Source organism: Plectropomus leopardus, chromosome 12 (assembly GCF_026936395.1).
Source record: "Plectropomus leopardus strain MGB_pleo_1.0 chromosome 12, ASM2693639v1, whole genome shotgun sequence".
Lineage (NCBI taxonomy): Eukaryota > Metazoa > Chordata > Actinopteri > Perciformes > Serranidae > Plectropomus > Plectropomus leopardus.
In genome coordinates, this window is record NC_142187.1 from 19,988,503 (window position 1) to 20,006,670 (window position 18,168).

Genomic DNA, 18,168 nt, shown 5'->3' on the forward strand with positions numbered 1-18,168 from the left:
CGCTGGAATGCAGTTTAATTCCCTGCTTCATATGCAACAAGAAGGCTAAACATGCATGTAAGTAACCCAAGCCAAAGTGTGTGTCACTGAGAATTTATGCCGATTTTTCATCATGCCTGTGTATAATAAATCTTAACTGGTATGGAAATTACACACATGGCATTTAATTTGCCACCATCTGTTTTTTTTTCTTCTGAGGGTTGGTGCTTAATCAGGCACCAAAACACATCAGCAGTGACACTTTGGACAGCAGTGGCTGGCTGAGGGAAAGTCTGTTTAGAGCCTATAAAAAGCCTCGTCAGATCCAAAATACAGAGTGTCAAGGGAGGCCCACCAGTGTGGCAATCTCATCTTCACAGCTGAGTGTGCCCACAAAGCAATCACTCTGACTCACCCTCTGTGTCTTACGCACACTCACATGTTGGTGCAGTTTCTTGATACGGGGGGATATGAGCGTACAATAAGACAGAGGGAGACAGCGTAGAGCAAAACCTCTCCGTCACCTGTATCATCCCAGTGCAATTAGCAATCTTGTCCTCGTTAATTCACTAATTTGTGATTGCACCGTGCTCATCTATTTGTGTGAAGACATGCTACATAAACATCAATAGGATTAGGTTTCATTGATATTCATGAGCTAATGGGAGGCTGTATTAGTGTTATTTACACGACACTAAGCTGTCTGGCAGATAAGGTTTCTCAGGGCTATGGCAATCGGATTCAATTTCATGACCTGTGCAATGCCAGAGGGGGAAACAGCGAGCAATGCAGCTATTATTGGATAACTGAGTTTCCAACTGCAAACATAATTTAAAAACATGATTGTTGTTCTCTCCGATAGAAAATGCTTAATGTGACAAACACTATTCTAAGGTGGAGCTGTGAATATTGATCCACCAACCTTAGCCAAAATGAGTTTGTCTGAAATAAATAACTCAACAGAAAAAGAAAAAACATTTATAAAACTCTATTGATTTTTGTCTTTTTATGTGGAAAGCAGAACATGGGTAAAGGTGCACCAAGTCTCGCAAAAGTCTCAGCTTAAGATGACAAAGACTTGGGGAAAAATCTTGCATGACCAACCTTGCTATAACTATCGATCAGCTTTAGGAGGACAAACAAGGGCCCAAACAAAAAGCTAGAGTCTCCGATCTCTGGGTATCATTATGTCCAAGGGCCTTGGGAAAAGCCTACAGGTCAATACTGGTAGCAGCATAGGCGCTGTGGGGTAGGGCTGGCGACTTAATAAAGCAGACGTATTGTGTGTGAGCAGACGGGTCGATGTGACTCCCCCCAGACGCAATGCATTTTCACAGCGGGACAGGTTGCTGCACTGTGCAGAGTGGGCCTGGAGCAGAGGTCAACCTATTCACTTCATCAGCAGCAGAAACCAAAGAACAGTGGGAGAGATGGAGTGAACACAGTGAAAGAACATATTATCAACCCAGGGGACTCTGCTGACTGATATCTGGGACAGCTCAGATTTTTGGAGGGGCTTTACATGCAGTTTGTTATGCATGTGTAGAGTAAGAAACAACACCTACTATCTGAGATAGCGCTGGCACTTCACACAGACAAGCATACACTTAAGGGATACACTAAGTTACATCAGTTTTGCCTGATATTTGCCTTGTTTACTGCCATCAAAGACCTATCGACAAATACTCTGAAATTCACCCATAGCAATGGCCAATGCTTATATGTTATGTCAAATCGACTATACAGGAGCTACAAAGCAGGGCTCGAGACAAACAGCATCCCGATGAGAAGAGATGAACACGAAGGGATGCAGTTAAACTATCCACACGACAAAGAAAACACTCTGCTATTTCCCTTCTAATGGTAAATTGTGAACAACAAATCTGTGCTGACGTTGGCATGAGATCTAGTTAAGATCAACGGTTAGCAGCCAGGTGGCCGAAATTTACAGCTGACGAAGGCTACAATAATACTGCATTTCATTTACAACTGAAGTAGGAGGTCGGAGCTGGGAATGACGTCACACCGGAGTTGATCACTTTCTAGCACAAGTCGGTAAAGCAAGATGCTGTTAGTAATACCAGTTAATAAGAAGGCATTGCATTATATTTTGCAAACAAAAACACTGTAGCAACATGTCCACAGATAGAAGTTATATAGGACTATGTGTATGACTCTTTTAATGAGACACAAATAAGACACAAATGCTTCACTACTTGATACACAGAGCAGCAGGTTAGTGAGGTTTCTTTGACTTTATCCGTTATAAATCCAACTATAGGGGGTGTTTCTGTTTAAATGTTTGCCTGGGAACCTGGAAATTCTGACTTTCCAGTGCAAATGGAACACACCATGCTTTACATTATGATGCGTACATGCTCTATTCAGGAAAAATCCGCATTGGGCAAAGTTAAGCTATAATGTTATGAAGATGTGTTAAACTTAATCTTGTAAAATTTTGTTTTTGGTGAGAAACTTGATCAAATACAGTTATTTGATTGAGAAATGTGGTGATATTTTCACATATATACAATATTGATGTAATACAAATACAAAAATTGATGTAAGATAGGAAATTCTGATATTTAAATTACGGTAAAAAAGGATTTGGAGCTGTTTTTTTATGTAGTTTATGTGGAAAAAGGTTGTATATTTGATGAATTCGTATGGCTGAATTTGCACTCATTTATAGAAAGTTCAATGAAACAATTGTTTTCATGATGAAGATTTCTTCACAGGAATAAATTACAACAAAAACAAAACAAACACTGGTATCAGTTGTCTTATCTTACCTTCTCATAGTAGCGCAGCTCATAGTCCAGGATGATTCCATTGGGCTGCTCTGGCTGTGGCCATGACAGTGTGAAGCTGTTCATGGTGGAGCTGATCTGGTGCATGATGGGAACTATGGAGGGAGCTGTGGTGCACAGAAAGAGTAACATAAAATCAGTAAATTTATAGAATTACATTGATTGTACATTTCAATCCAAACTACTTGAATGATATGAGAATGTATTTATTTCCAGATGAAGTAAGGCTTGGCTATATTCCTTAAGCCAGTAGGTGAAAGCGCCAGTCTGTTAATGTTAACCTAAAATATAAACATGTGGAACTGTGGCCTTTTGCAGCCATATTGATTCACTACTCTAGATTCAAAACAGCCAGCTGTGGTGCAACCATTTCATTATCTTCCTCATATTCAGACATCTTTTAGGACAGCTACTTTTAGTTGGAATATTATCCACACTAATAATTCCAGGAAGGATTGTGCACTTTTTTACCATAGTGTACAAGGCATGTCATCCAATGTGTGTAGCTAGAACAGAGCATTATCAGTTATCAGTACTTGGCACAGAATCCAAGTTTAAACAACTGCCACTCTCATCAGGACCCAGGTAGCCAGCTGAGTCAGGCCGATTAGAGCTTCACTCAGCCATATTCTGGCACGGCAGGACCAAATATGTGCCGGCTTTGGCCAAAATAAGGCTGCCAGATCTGGCAAAGATTTGAGGGTGTGGATTTGGGCTGAGTGTCAGCTCCAGTTAGCAGGACTCCGGCTACCTTTGCGCCAGAATTGTCAGTCATCACAAGTCTGGCGAGAGTCCAGCTACCAATCGTGTTGGATTTAGTTCACTGTTGGCCACTTGGGCGGAATGTATGAGCACTAAATGTGGCATCCACAGGAAGCATCGGAGGCAGTAATTAAGTTCCAAAACTATTAAAATCCTCAAAAGTGAAAGTTGGGCTGCATTTTAAATTTGAAACAAAGGTCTGCGTATGGTTGTGCTTAATAATAGGATGTACTGCTGTTTAATACTGACTGACATTGTTTTTGTTAATTTTGATTAAGAAAGGGAAACAAGTTAGTTCCAGTTTGTTTGGAAATGTAAGTGCCTAATGTACTGTAAAATGCATTTTTTGAAGTAATTCATGCAGTCATGTAAATAGCTTAACTAGGCTTTTGTGTTATACCATGATTCTGCACAAATAAATGCAGTAGAGACATCAATATGCATCTAAATTTACAATATATTGTAATGCACAGTGCAACAAAAATACATTCATCAGAATACCACTTGGAAGGTATTATTAATTAGCCCAGGATTGTACATTAAAATGACATGTGCAGATGAAACAGAAGAGGTTTAGCTATTTTGCCTGTCGATGGCAAACTTGACAAAAATGACAGTAAATTGATTGTGTTAAAAAGTGTGGTCTTAGAGTAGGCAGCAATAGCTAATTTCAGTGAAACGGATGTCATGGTGAGGCTTGAAATTGGTTAAGTTGCATTACATCAACAAAACAAGGACTACGTGTCTATCTTCACAATATAAAACTATACATTCTCAAACCAATACAAAACATGTAAAAAAATAAACTTAAAAAAAGAAGAGAAAAACATCTGTGTATCACCCATAACTTATTCAGTAAACAAAGCCCTTTGGAATCAAATTGAGCCTCATATTGTAATCGTTTTGGCCCAGCTGTATGGTCTATTCCCTCCTTCAGCCCCAGTACACCTGAATGCACACACATGCGCTGTCAATTAACCCAGACACTTGGCAATTTCCTGCTCATTCCATCGTTTTTGTCCCCTGCACTGTCATCCCTCCATCATCCCTGTTCCTCGTCGCTATTCACATGCTGCTCAGAGATTGAATTATCCGACATGAAGAAGACATCGTCCCCACTAAAACTCTGTATATGTGTGTGTGTGTGTGTGTGTTAGAGGGAGAGTGAGAGAGAGAGAAAGAGAAAGAGAAAGAAAAAGAAAGAGAAAGAGAAAGAGAAAGAGAAAGAGAAAGAGAAAGAGAGAATGCATGTGCTTGCACCTGTGTTTATTTCTGTGTGTGGTTTCACATCTTTTGAATTTCAGTTGGGCAGAAGTCAAAGTACAACTGCCTGTCTGTACTGTGGGCATTATAAAAGCTTAAGTCACAAAGATTGTACATGATCACCACACCCTGTTGAAAAACTATGTTTTATTACTCAGGTCTAACAACACCAGCATCTGAACCAGTGCAGCATCCAATCAGCTGAAAGTATTTTTCTTTTTATCTGTTATCTACATGAACTACAGGTGTGAAATAACATAAAGTGAACTAGAATTGAGCCTAATACACCATCATAACAGGTGTCATATGCCATTGCAGAGTCCATCCCCGTGCCTTTTTGCTGTGATACCTTGGCAGATTTCCTCACTGTTGACATTTAACAAATCTGCAGATATCTTATCACTGCTGACAGTAGCGAAGGTAGTTCAATACCCCAGACTTTCTCCTCTGTGAGAAAAAAAGTACATTTCCTGGGTGCTGATATTCACTTCTTCTGCATCTATTTGTTATGATAATATGTGTAATCTCAGGCAAACTGACAAGTTCCTAAATGTCACAGACAGCGCTGTCTTGGCCGGTAGCAGGCGAGTGAATTTCTAAAATCTGCACAGTTCGAATCATTACACACTTCCCAGGGATCATTTGGATCCCTGTTAATCAAGATAAAGGTTTTGTTTGTTTTCTAAACAAACCTCTTTTGCTGCTGGAGATTTAAAAAATGTACCATTTTTTATGTGGCAAAGCATTTTTCAGTGGGTTTAAAGATTTTTTTTCATCATCTTCTTACGATAAATGATGTTGTCCTACTACATGAACACACTATTTTCTTCCAAATCCGAAGTTTTTGTTATTGCACTTCAGAGTGGAGATCATCTTACTGGTTTAAAGTGGGTGGGGCTCGGTAAAGGCATCCCAGAAAACACTGGTTGGACTGTGAAGATGTGTACCTGGCAAAAAATGGTCCTGATCGGACGCCCACAATACAACGCCATTATGAGGCAGACAACCAGATGGTGACATTGTTTCCATATCGAATAATGGTCCAGTCAGACCCTCCCTTACAAGCCAGGAAATAATATTATAATAATACTGCAATATAATATTGCTCTGAAAAAAGCACATGCCAACTTTCATTTTGGAACAATTTGATGACCATAAGGGGACGTCTTATGATGTGATTGGATGTTCTAACAATGGTCATTTAACATCTCAGAGTTTGCAGTGATGCTTAAATTCTCATACTTTGATGCACCAATCAGGGCGAAGCGACATCTGAATTAAAGTTTTTGCGTGTTGAACTAGGATGCTTTTCCTGATGTAAATTTGATTGTAGCGTGCTGTTTTCAGGGGCTTTAAGTAGAATCCTAAGTATGAATAAATCACTCTAGATAGAGAAAGCAATTTGTTTATATAACTGTCACAGAACATTTATTAAAAATACAAATTGCTTAGCTTTTATGCACAAATCAATCTCTTTAATGCCATGTGAATATGCCCCAGAATCTACTGTGTGATCACAAACTCCTCCAAGGTGCTAAGATGAACTATAATTCAGTTTTTAAAGTTCAAAGATGAATCCAACCAGACTTACTCATCAAACCAATTTGTGAACACACAAGTAAGTTTGATTAAAAACCGATTCTGCGGCTGCTCACATTAAGTTCAAAGCCTTGCTGTTTGTATACAGCGCTGGAAAGGAATCTCCACCCCCATGTCTGCAGGCATAAATACAGCCCCACACAAGCCCATGCTCTACATTTTGTGCCTATCAGCCTCTTGGCTCACGGCCTGCTCGCTGCTGAGACCTAGTCATCGCTCCACCTGGTATCCACTCACCATCTTTCTGAATAACTCCCCTATTCAAAAAGCAGCAAATGGCACCCTCTTTTAACTAAATGTTCCCTTTTTTAATCAGACTCCTTAATGGTTATTCTACGCCTTCTCCTTTTTTTCATACTTCACCCTTGCATAACCACTATAGGGTCACAGGAGTTCTATAAGGAGAAAAACCGATGACCGGTTGCTTATTATGATTATGCTTTGTAGGAAGAACGTTATTATACAGTTTTGATTAGCGTATTTCTTGATTTGAGTGTCAGATAATTACCTTAAATGTAACTGCAAACAAATGAACGAGCTCTGTTTATCCTGGCACTGCGAATGGATTCTGTTATGTCTGCCTCCCTTAGCTCTCACCTCCCTCTCTCCCTCCCTCTCTCATACCCTAGACAGAGAGTGTGAGGGCTAAGCTTCACCTCGGTGCACTTCAGCCTCTCTGCCTCTCAGGCTGGTTCACGCTCCACTGACCAGGGCTAGGGCTGCCTGGGCCGCATTATCAATTACCGGCCACAGGCACACACTGTTCCTGACAGACCCAGGGGAGGGGCACTCCACACTGAAATTCCTGCAGTGGAAAAAGGGGCTGAGGAGGAGAGGTATTTCCACGGCCCCAGCCCCGAGTCAGGGTCCCAACTCAATTCGTGCAGTCAGGCGCACGGACAGAAAAACATCCATTTCTACCATGGATAATTTTTTATGCATGTTTTCAAGTGCTAAGCGTCTGGTGTCTAAATGTGTGCAAGTGTATTTATAGCCTGGGTTGAGACCTCACCACCAACATCTCAGAGTTTCTCAGTGATTCAAATAGGTGCTGGTGGCTTTTAACCCCATTTGGAGAAAGTCAGATTTGGGGGCTGCGATTAGGAATGAAACATCACCTTCCTGCGACGGAGCAACTTCTAGATCTAATGGAGGGTTGTTTTTTTTTTCAAACATCAGCTTTGTTTTGTTTAAGTTTAATGCAGTATTAACAAGTTAACTTCTTCTTGTGAGTTCTACCTAAGTTTCTGTGTTGACTGAAAATGAAAACCATGGGAATGATATGTCAATAACTACTGATCTGTTGAGGTAAAAGCAACCCTAATATGAACGCAAAATTAATTTTAACAAAATGGCAGGTGGCGATTAAAACCCTTAAGCCACATAAAGAAAAACATGTTGGCAGGTTAGAAGTCTGAGAAAAGGTGCATGCTGAAAGGTACCCTCCGAACTACGGTTTTTCGCATTGTCACCTCCTATTCTGCAGCAATTTGTGTTGCCTCATTTAACATGCTTCTCAAAGGAGACTGCACACAATCTGACGTCACAAAACAAAAAACCCATTTTCCCTTTCTACACATCCACACTGATAACAGTTCCTGAATTCTTCAGTCTGGAAGGAGTCTGTTTTCAGCCACCTAAAATGTAATTTGACAAAAGGCCAAAACATACAAAAAGGACACAACGCTTTCAAATATATCTGTGTGCGTGCAAACTAAGCCAGATTTTTAGGCATGAAAGTGTGAGTTCTGAATATCTTTCCAACAATTATTCTCACTACACTCCCCAAAGAAAATGCTTTTCTCACTGGTGTGTCCCACTGGACAGACACTGGACATGTTTCCAAGAAGAAAAGCAGAAGAGAGTGTGTGCACATGCATGTGTGTCTGTGTGCCCTGGTAGCCTATGTGTGAAGAGCCTGTCAGAGACAATGTGTTGTGCCTGTTTGAGGGTGAGGTTCAGCCCAATGAAGCACCGCTGTCCCCTCCAACTGCATCCCCCACTGTCACCCTGGGACGATGATGCTGACAGTGATTGGTGACTGTGTCCTGCACTCCTCTCTGCTCCCTCCATCCCTCCCATCCCTTGCTCCTGTGCTCCACTTTTATCTGGCCCCACTTGCTGCCCCTGGCTTTTAATGCAGAGCTTGGCTCACCATTAATCAAAGTCAAAGCCTCCCAGTGTCTGGCTGAGACAGAGAGAAAGTGAGAGAAAAGGAATGGAGAGACAGAGAGGGAGAGAGAAAAGGTGAGAGAGGGTTTGAAAGAAACTGATGAAAGAATGAAAAGCTTCTTTACCTTTGTACGATTAATCTACTTTGGAATACAGATGAGTTGGAGCATCATTTCTACATGTCTGGCACAGACCCGAGCCTCTGGTTCCATTATTGTTACTTCACTATGCAGTAACTATAATTTATATGGTACGGTGAGGGCAGTGTTGTAGTCAAGACCACCTAAAGTGAGACCAAGTCATGACCAGCACTAGATTGTATTGGGACTAACAAAAGACCACGACTTTGAGGGGTTAAGACCAAGTGAAGAAAAAGACCAGTGCAAGTCCCACACTGCATGACACACTTACGATAAACGGTGGAACATGCAAACCGTAGGCCCTCCTCAAATTGATCAAAAAGATCCACATATCTATAAAAACACCCACCAGAACAAATAAAGATTACTCTTCAGTGACCTCTCCTATCAGCATACTGCATATATGTGTGTGTTTATATGTGTACCATGAGAAATGCCTTGATAAAATAATCAAACCGCTTTATAGCGGTGAATTTTGTGTACAGGAATTTTCCTTTGTTTTCTATGAGCAAACCGATACAAACACTAAGCAGCTGAAAACAACTTAAACATTTTTTTCAACCCCCCTTTTTGCACAGGCAATTCAGCGATATCCCCACGGTTGTAGTCTTGAAATAAAGTCTAAAATAAGTCTTTGTCTTAGACCAAGTAGAAATACAGTCGAGTTCGAGACGAGACAGAGACCTTCACAAATTGACCAAGTAGATCGATCTTGAGCACTTCACCGCTGGGTGAAGCATCAGCATATCAAATATGCTGTTCTACATTCATTAAAAAAGGTCTCCAGTCATTTAGTATTGCACTCCCATAAAGTTAGGAGACTTAGAGCCAGTTTAAATGTCTAAATGTCAAAATCCTTGTATCCCTGCAAGGTACGTCAATAAATGATTAGTTCAGTGTTATTAAAAAAAGATATATGGAAATGATTTAAAACTCTACATTTACAATTTTAGCCTCTAGGGGCTTCAGTAAGCCCCCAAACTAACACAAACTGCACCTGCTGCAATGTGTCAATATTATAGCGATATTGTATCATTTTAGATTTTGGATATCAAATTATCATAAGTGTTGTCTTTCTCTGGTTTTTGAGCCTGCATTGCAGTGAGGGGATGTAATTTATGGAACTTACCTGAATGTTTTGGCTGTTCAATTATTTGCCTTCATGCACACCTTTTTTCTCCAAAATCTCATTGTGTAAATATTTTGTCGAAGTACCAACAGTCCTGTCTACAATATGGTCGCAATATCATTGCCAGGTAGCTGGTCAAAAATATTGTGATATTTGATTTTCTAAATATTTACTAGCTCCAATGCTGAAATACACTTACTTGTAGTCCCTTGTTTAAGTAAAGCCCAGTATACACTGTGCAATTTTGGGTTGTCCTAGAGCAAAAGAAACGTGGTGATATTTTTGGTCGTGGCTCTAAAACAGTAGTCCTACGTCACACAGTGAGAGAGGTTCAAGGATAGCTGTTATCATGGTCTTGCAATCAAAAAGACAGCCTGGGATAAAATTCTGACTGTGTCAGAAATTTGGGATGATCATTGCACTGTGTGACTGCTGTTACAACCTACATCTTCTAACCAACCAATAGCCATGCAGCATGAAATGGCATGCCAAGTTGGCCTCTTTTCCCCAGCCATGACTGCATCCACATTCTCCTGCTCCTCCTCTTCTTCAAACTTTTTTCGACACACTAAATGCAACTATAGCAGGGGCTCGAATTTTTTTTTTTTTTAAACATTTTGCTCTTACCACTACAGTTGGCGTATATGCATGACACATGCTGATTACGTTTTGTTCTTGTGTATTGACCTCAACAGACATAGGTGGTGGCCCGTGATTCAGTAGGTGATGTCATCATAGTCTGAGTATATCAAACTTGATGTCGTATCCTAGTCTATTTAGATCCATGTTGCAGAGTATAACTTGCACTAAATTTATAAGATTGTAAAAATCTCAGTCTGCTGGAGGCTTAAAGCACCAAAAACTTCTTGCATATTTCCAATAATGCAACTCAATACTGTGTCTTTGCTGGGCTCTTCCTGCCATGTAAATGCTTACAGCTGTCAGACTCCACATCCCCAGGCTCTCTGTTAAAGATTGATAGTCGTCAAGCCAAATTAACCATGATGACATTGCTGAGGTTATTTGTTCAGAATTTAGAAAACTCCCTACAGAGACATTATACAACTGTTTTCACAGACTGAGAAGTACTCACTGTGACTAACAAACTGAACTTGATGTGCAAAATTGGTGAAGTTCCTTTATAAATAGTAGGTAAAAAATCCTCTGTTCCTCCAACAAAGTAGACAATGTTAAGTTTTATTAGTCCCCCCCGACAGGAGCATTAATGTTTAACGTCTCCAACTCGCTCTTTCTTCTCTCCCTGTGTCCTCTCGCTCATTGTGAGAGTCTCAGGAAAGACTGCCGTCCGTGTTCCTCATGCAGCATGGCTTTTTTATTTGAATTCCCAGCTTGTAGTTCCTGCTCTGCCTCAGTTACTCTTGGTAAAATTATTGGATAGAGAGTTGCACTATAATTGATCAGCTGGTCTTGTACCGAATTCCCATTCAACTCTGTGTACAAAAAGAAAACACACAAGTGCACATAAATACATATGGTCACATTCGCAACCGCATATACAAGCAGAGTTGTTCCTTCTCTGAAGTGCACTTGCGGTTTCTGCTTTAAGATGCTGGCACACCATTGAACCATGCAGCCTCCTAATAGGGGCTCAGTGTCTCAGATGAGGAGAGCAGCCTATAGTCATGTGCTGTGCCTCTGTCAAAAGCATAGGTTTAACTACTACCCTCCCTATTAGTAGAGGCTCAGACGGCCAAGCCAGCCATGACTACATGGTAATGGGCCTCTCTCAAACATCATAAAGAGGGATCAGTTCAGCACCGTGGATTTCTGTCAAGGAACCATGGTTGGAATTATTTTCAAAATCATATTATACGTAGAGGACTCTGAACGGAGCTCTATGTGAGGAAAAAAAAAAGATTGACTGCAGGAGCACACTTTCACATCGGCACAAACACGCACTTCCCAGCGTCGCTTAATACATTATATGAAGACATCAGAATTGACGAGAAAACTCAGTAGCATTCAAGCCCACATTTTTATTTTTGCCTGCAGCTAATACCTCCCTTTCTGGGTCCAGGGACAGGATCCAACATTTATGAGAACAGGCATCAAATGAAATAAAAATGGCACCCGGAGAGAGCCCCAAGAACCGTCTAAGATGATGAAACTCTTGGACACCCTAGCTCTGATACACAGAAGCAGCAGTGACAGGGAAGAAACAGGGAAAAAGGCAAGCCCTTAAAAACAAATGGGGAGACTCTGTAGGCTGTAAACTGTACAGGCATAATGAGTAGTGTCTTGAATACCCTCCACGGACATGTTTGCCTAACATCTCGTCTGATTTTAGAACCCCACAGAGCGCAGATCTCTTTAATTCATCTGGTTGTTTGGATTTCTGTCTACCGCATTGCATCTTAGTATCTTGAATGCAACCCACCCGGTCGGACTTGCCCATAGAAGGCCGAGGATAGTAATGTTTGCATTTCTGTGGGAATAGCTCTCCAAACAGAGCAGCTAAGTGGAGGAGGATTGTTTGTAGATATACTTGGCATTCTGTGGTCTGAGGGACTGTTGGCACATAATCTAGGTCAAGAAGGCTGTGCCAGTAAGATCAGAGAACTGTTGAGCATCAGGCATTAGTTGAAAAAGATAGCACCAGTCATGAGATTTACAGACTTCTTTTCTCTCATGCATTGTTCATCAAAACACCCCCACACATAACCACTCAGAGAAGAAAGCAGTTGTAAAAAGTGTAAAAGATGAAAAATGGCCTCCTCATCTGAAGCAGTGGCGGATGTAAAATGTCCGGGATGGAATCAGGCCCACCCACGGTAATGAATGGGCCCCTTAAAAGGTCGAGTGAATTTTGCTTTACTCATATAAACACATACATATAAACTGACTAAGAGAGTCGGGGGCTACATCAGCACTATGATCCTTTTTCTCACAGGTGGTGGTGAGCCTCTACGTCTTGACTAGTAACGTTAGCTATAACCTTAGCCTCCTGGCTATCGTTCACCTCTTTAGGCTGGCTGCGAGCAGCTCCCTGCTGACTGAAAAAGCTGTTTATTGCATTATTATTACTTTTTCTTCTCCTTCCTTTTTTGGCATCCTGATTTATGTGCATTTCCTGCTGGCTGTCTGCTGTGATTTTCATTTTGTTCGAAGTTTTTGTTATGAAACAGGCTACTTTTACTAAAGCAGCATTAAATTATGTACAATGTTTATTTTTGTTGTTTTAATTAGCAATTGTGTAAATTTTGGTTGAAAATAAAATGTGGCGAGATTTACTTACATTTAAGATAAATCATTTTTATTGCAGTCATGGTTTCCCACTTATTAATTATGTGTGGTGGCCTGCCACGATTAAAATATCTGCTGCCACATGTTGATTTTCTATTTTTGGAGCTAGACTATCATTAGGAGCGTTATTAGAATAAATACCCTGAAATTATTCATAGCACCACACTCTTGTACCGCAGAGTGTACTCTGGGCACAGACAGAGTACAGAACACCAGACACAGTGCAAGTGAAACCTTTAACTGATGTTTGTGTGGCACAGAGAATATTTATAGCCCATTTCTCACTTGCTTATGTGTGTTACTTTATATGTATTCATATTCTTTAATTACTCACTTGCTTTTATGTTGTTTTATATTCTTATTTATATTTTTATTGTTAACGGAAACCCCCCCAACCAATCTAAATAATTTTTATTTTGAGTTAGAAAGGCATAAGATCACCCGTGACTCAGCCTATATAAACGGGGTTCTGGTCGTGTTCCTCAGTTGGCTGTTAAAACCAGCAAAGCAACTGAAGGACAGCTTTTTTTCATTTAGTCTTTTCAGAATAAATCTTTCCTAATTTTAAAATGTGTTTACCCTGAGTCTGGTGTGATTCGTAGGTGCAAAATTTGTGCTGGGTCTAAAAGTCTGCATTCCTTTGCAGCAGCTGCAAATCTCATCCACTGATTTAATCTGATCAGCTGTGATCGGATTGACTGAGCAATGATCCACCACGCAGCTGGGCTCCAGGAAGCCCGGCCCCCCTTATGGGTGCCCCTGGATGGCTTACATAAGAAAACATGGCTGCCAAGTCTGTAGTTTTTACCAGAAGTTCTTTTATCGCCCACAATGTGATGATGATACATTTATTTTTACTGGTCAGTTAGCAATTTAATAAATTCACTAGAAGAAGAAGGGAGTGTCTTCTTTCCCTTAAATTACAACACCCCATTTAAAAAAAAAAACTTATAATGGCTATTTTTCAATATCAAACACAGATAAATATGACTAAATTCAGGCTAGGAATAAATGATAGCCAGAGAGGGAGCAGTATATAACCTTTGTATATCTGTATCTGTATGTGTGTGAGTGTATCTCCTGGATAGCAGAGGCCATGAATGAACTCCTAAATCACACTATTGATCAGTCCTTCCTCCCAGACACACGCTGGGATGGAGGGCAGTTAAATGGCCTCTTTGGTGATTCACACTAAATCCCCTCTACTCCCTCGCCACGACCATTATTCCCTCCTCTCCTCCTCTCCGTCCACTTTACCTCCTCTCACCTTTGTCTCCTCATGGCCAATTTACACCATAATCCTCCTAACTACTCTGCCCTTACTGTTTTTTTGGGGGTCTCTTGGTTTTCCTTAATCTCACAACAGTCCACACTAAAGCTGTGTCAAGTTGAAAAGACATTGAGACAAGCACAAACTTTTTCTTTCTTTCTGGGTAATCTGACATAAAGGAGCACTTCACCTATCTGCTCTCTCATAGGTTGACATTCTTGTAGTATTACAAGGGTAATAATATACTATTACTCTTGTCAACAGTCTATATCTCATGGGAAGGCTCTACTTATACCCCAAATCCTCTACCTGATGATGTTTTGAGCTGAGTAGAAGCAAAAAAAGGCTTATTTTGGTGTGGAGGCCTTTTATCATTCTGTTGAACAGACAGAACTGTGAGACTTTGAAACTATAATAACTTAAAGTAAGCAAGTATTTGTCCTCAGAAATGTTTTTGCAAATTCCTGTGAGACAGTGCATCATAGACACATGGAATTTTCACCAATTATTGAGGTTGTGTGCTTATGCTGCCCAAGAAATATGACATGAATTAGCCTGATCATGGTGGTATAATTAAGGCCCAGACAAGTGCATTAGTCTGGCAGAGAATTTGGCCATTAATTAGTTTGTCCTAATGCCACCAAACTTGCTGGACAGTTTTGATTAAGCATCCTCAAAAGATTTTAGCAGTTGACCAAAAGGGGATGAGGTCATTGCCAGAGAAGGGCGTGGTCTGGCACAGATTTTGACATAAATAAATGAACATCTGTCCAGTTGTCAAAAAACTGTTGTCATAATTTTTAAAGAAGGCATTTGAAACTGTCAAAGGATCCTTCCCAGCTTTCAGCTTTTAATGATCTGTGTTGACTTGAACCCTGGAATCACCAATACAGCTATATTTCTTTCCCCTGCTTTTGTTCAAGCTCAAACCTTAATCATCAGCTGTAGGTTTTGGAGTGCTATTGGCAATTGCTGTTCATAAGCCAGACAATGTGAGGGCTATAAGTTAAGATAAGGTTTAAAATTGGTGAAGTGGTCCTTTAAACTGAGATGCACACTCTATATGATTGATTTACAGACCCTATTTTTGTGACACGGCTACAGTGACAACTGCAATCACTGCTCCATGTTGCCCAGAAAATGAGTGCATATATAAATGCACTTGCGATTTACTTTCATATTAAGCGAAGTCACATCCATGCATGTTGTTGTTGCAAAAATCAATGGCTGAAATTGAAAATAAACAAGAGGGTATGCTGATTAATGATTATCTGACAAGCAATCATTTTGCTCTTGTCAGACCTATTTAACAGCTGTACTGAGCACAACAGCACAAAAATGGCTGACCTTGACTGGCAGAGCAAAGAGGTATTCAGAGGAGACCGAGTAGTGGCTTTAACTCTGCCACATTCTTTGAGCCTTTTTTTAAACCTATGAAAATTAAAAACGATAATGAAATGACTTTTTTTGATTTAGAAATGTAAGCTTTTATGCACATCCCCTAAGGCATTAGTGATAACTAACAGACAGCAGAATCCCAATGAAAACATTCAGTGGACAAGTTTCAACTTTCATATCCTCGATATCTTTGCACCTGTGCATTCCCTGATGTGCATAAACATGGCAATGTCACATAAACAAAGAAATCTGTCTATTCTACTGCCAGCCCTGGCTCTGGCATTCGGATGACAACATGTGAAATTAGGGTTGTGCGCTGTTCGTCTGTTTAGTTCAAACAGTGCCAGCCTTTGCTTTTGTCTCACAGTTAAGCGCTAAAGTTGTCATTCTGATGTTGAAGCAATCAGTTTCAACAGAGTTTTGATTGTGCTGATGTCATTTTGCCACTTTATTGGGTGAGATGAAGGAGAAGTTTGCCTTTGTGTACAGTATAGGCATCAGCACCCTGGATACCAGTGGGGTGCTTAAATATTCACATTACTTCCCATATGCAACGATTACAATATCTTGGCACAATGACCCCACTGTATGTATGATGACTGGTATTGTATTGGGAATTTCCATGGTCTTCCAGGCTCAGAATACAAACACCTCTCCTCCTGCCACTTCATTTACATGGAACTTGCATTCTGTTACGCCACCCTTCCCCACCTTGCATCATGCAAGTTTGCAGTGCACAAAAACACCAAATGAACGGACAAGAGGATTTCAAGGTTCCAAAAAACGGAAGCATGCTCTATTTCTTAACACAGTGTGCATGAACCCACAAAAATAGAGCCCTACATTTTAAAAGTGTGTCTTCTCTTTTAGTTTTTGAAGTGCATTATTAACATTAATCCCTTCTGGATACTTCTGCCTCTTCAGTGGCCCGCCAATGAAACCCCCTGTCGAAACTAGGAACAGTGCAATTACCTGGCTACAAAGGGCCACATAGGGCTGGACATAGGCCTGGCAGATTACTGGCAGACACCTCATTACTGCAGCAGACTTCAACAATAGGCCTGGGTATTGCTTCTTCTACATCTATCTGTCAAGTGTGCTATTAGCCTGTCAAATGGGGACAGTCGGCACCATTAGGCCACCCTGATAATCAGACCTATTTACTCCCTCATTTTCCTCTCCTTCACTGTCACAGTCTCATAGTCTGGTCAAAAGAAGAAGAAAAAAAGAGCTCCCTTTCTCTATCCTGCCCCGTCTTCCCTCCCACTCCTCCCCCGACTGACTCAGTCGCAGACAGAGACAAGTTCAGTTGGTCATTACATTCTTCTGAGAGTCACCGTAATCAAATACGGTATGCCCTCCACCAACTGGGCCAAATTTAATTTCAAAATGTACTTTTATACAAAAGGGACCAAGATAAAGCAATTTCTATTTCACTGGTCTTTGAAATAAATGTAAAATATTTCATTCCACAATTATAAAGTTGAAATGAGCATCAATAATTCTGAATCCATTTGACGTTAGGTATTTCATCAGTGGATCAGACTATGTGGAAAACATAACACAGAAAATCATAGTGCGTGGCCAACAAAAGGTTCCAGGGGCCCCAAGCTGACAAACTTGTAACTCTTTCCTTATGGGAACCTTGCCAGTATGAACTCAACCAACAATCTCTTGTCTTTCACCACCCTGTAACTCCGCTTCATGTCTGCTATTAGGTCCCACAAGCTCACGCTGTGATTTTCACGGTCCGCCTCGTCCACAGAAACACAGAAAAATGAAAAGAGCCTCATTTAAATGTTTCACTTGGTCAATACTTGTCCCTTGATAGGTGCTTCTGCTTGCAAAGATCTACAAGAGCATGAAAAACTCTGAAGCAAAAAAAAAAAGGGCCGGCAAAGACAATCTCTCCCTCGACCTGTCATTTCCACTGGCTGGGCTCAGGTCCCATCACAGGCACAGTTAGAGGATGAGCACAAACATACAGAAAGACAGACAGGGAGAACGAGAGAGGAAAGGATAGCAGGATGAAGGTCATTTTCATTGGCTGGGCTCTGATCCATCACAGGGAAAGTCAGACAATGCACACACATGCACACAAACATACAGGGAGACAGACAAGGAGAGAGAGGAGAGAGAGGACAGAGAAAGAGCAGGAATGAAGAATATTTCAGCGTAGCCTGAAAACAGCAGCTGTCCGTGTATCTATCTTGGGCCGGTCTCCTTCAGTTTGACATTAAAGTATTGAACAGTGGACAGGGTCGAACCTGGATAGCTGTTATTCAACACTAAAGGTGAAACTTGGAAGTTTAACATGTCTGTGTCTTGCAGTCAGCTAAGCTAAAAACAGTGCAACTAAGAAATGACAGCTTTGCAGATCAC

At 40.8% G+C, this 18,168-nt stretch overlaps 1 protein-coding gene across 4 annotated transcripts in view; it reads right to left on the reverse strand.

Moving 5' to 3' along the window:
* ephb1 (EPH receptor B1) overlaps positions 1 to 18,168 on the reverse strand; it is a 205,225-nt gene that overhangs the window by 51,019 nt on the left and 136,038 nt on the right. For all 4 annotated transcript variants that reach the window (XM_088085417.1, XM_042497108.2, XM_042497106.2 and 1 more), the window contains one exon: positions 2,772 to 2,896. In XM_088085417.1, the coding sequence (XP_087941543.1) occupies positions 2,772 to 2,896 (125 nt within the window). The remainder of the gene's footprint in view (positions 1 to 2,771; positions 2,897 to 18,168) is intronic.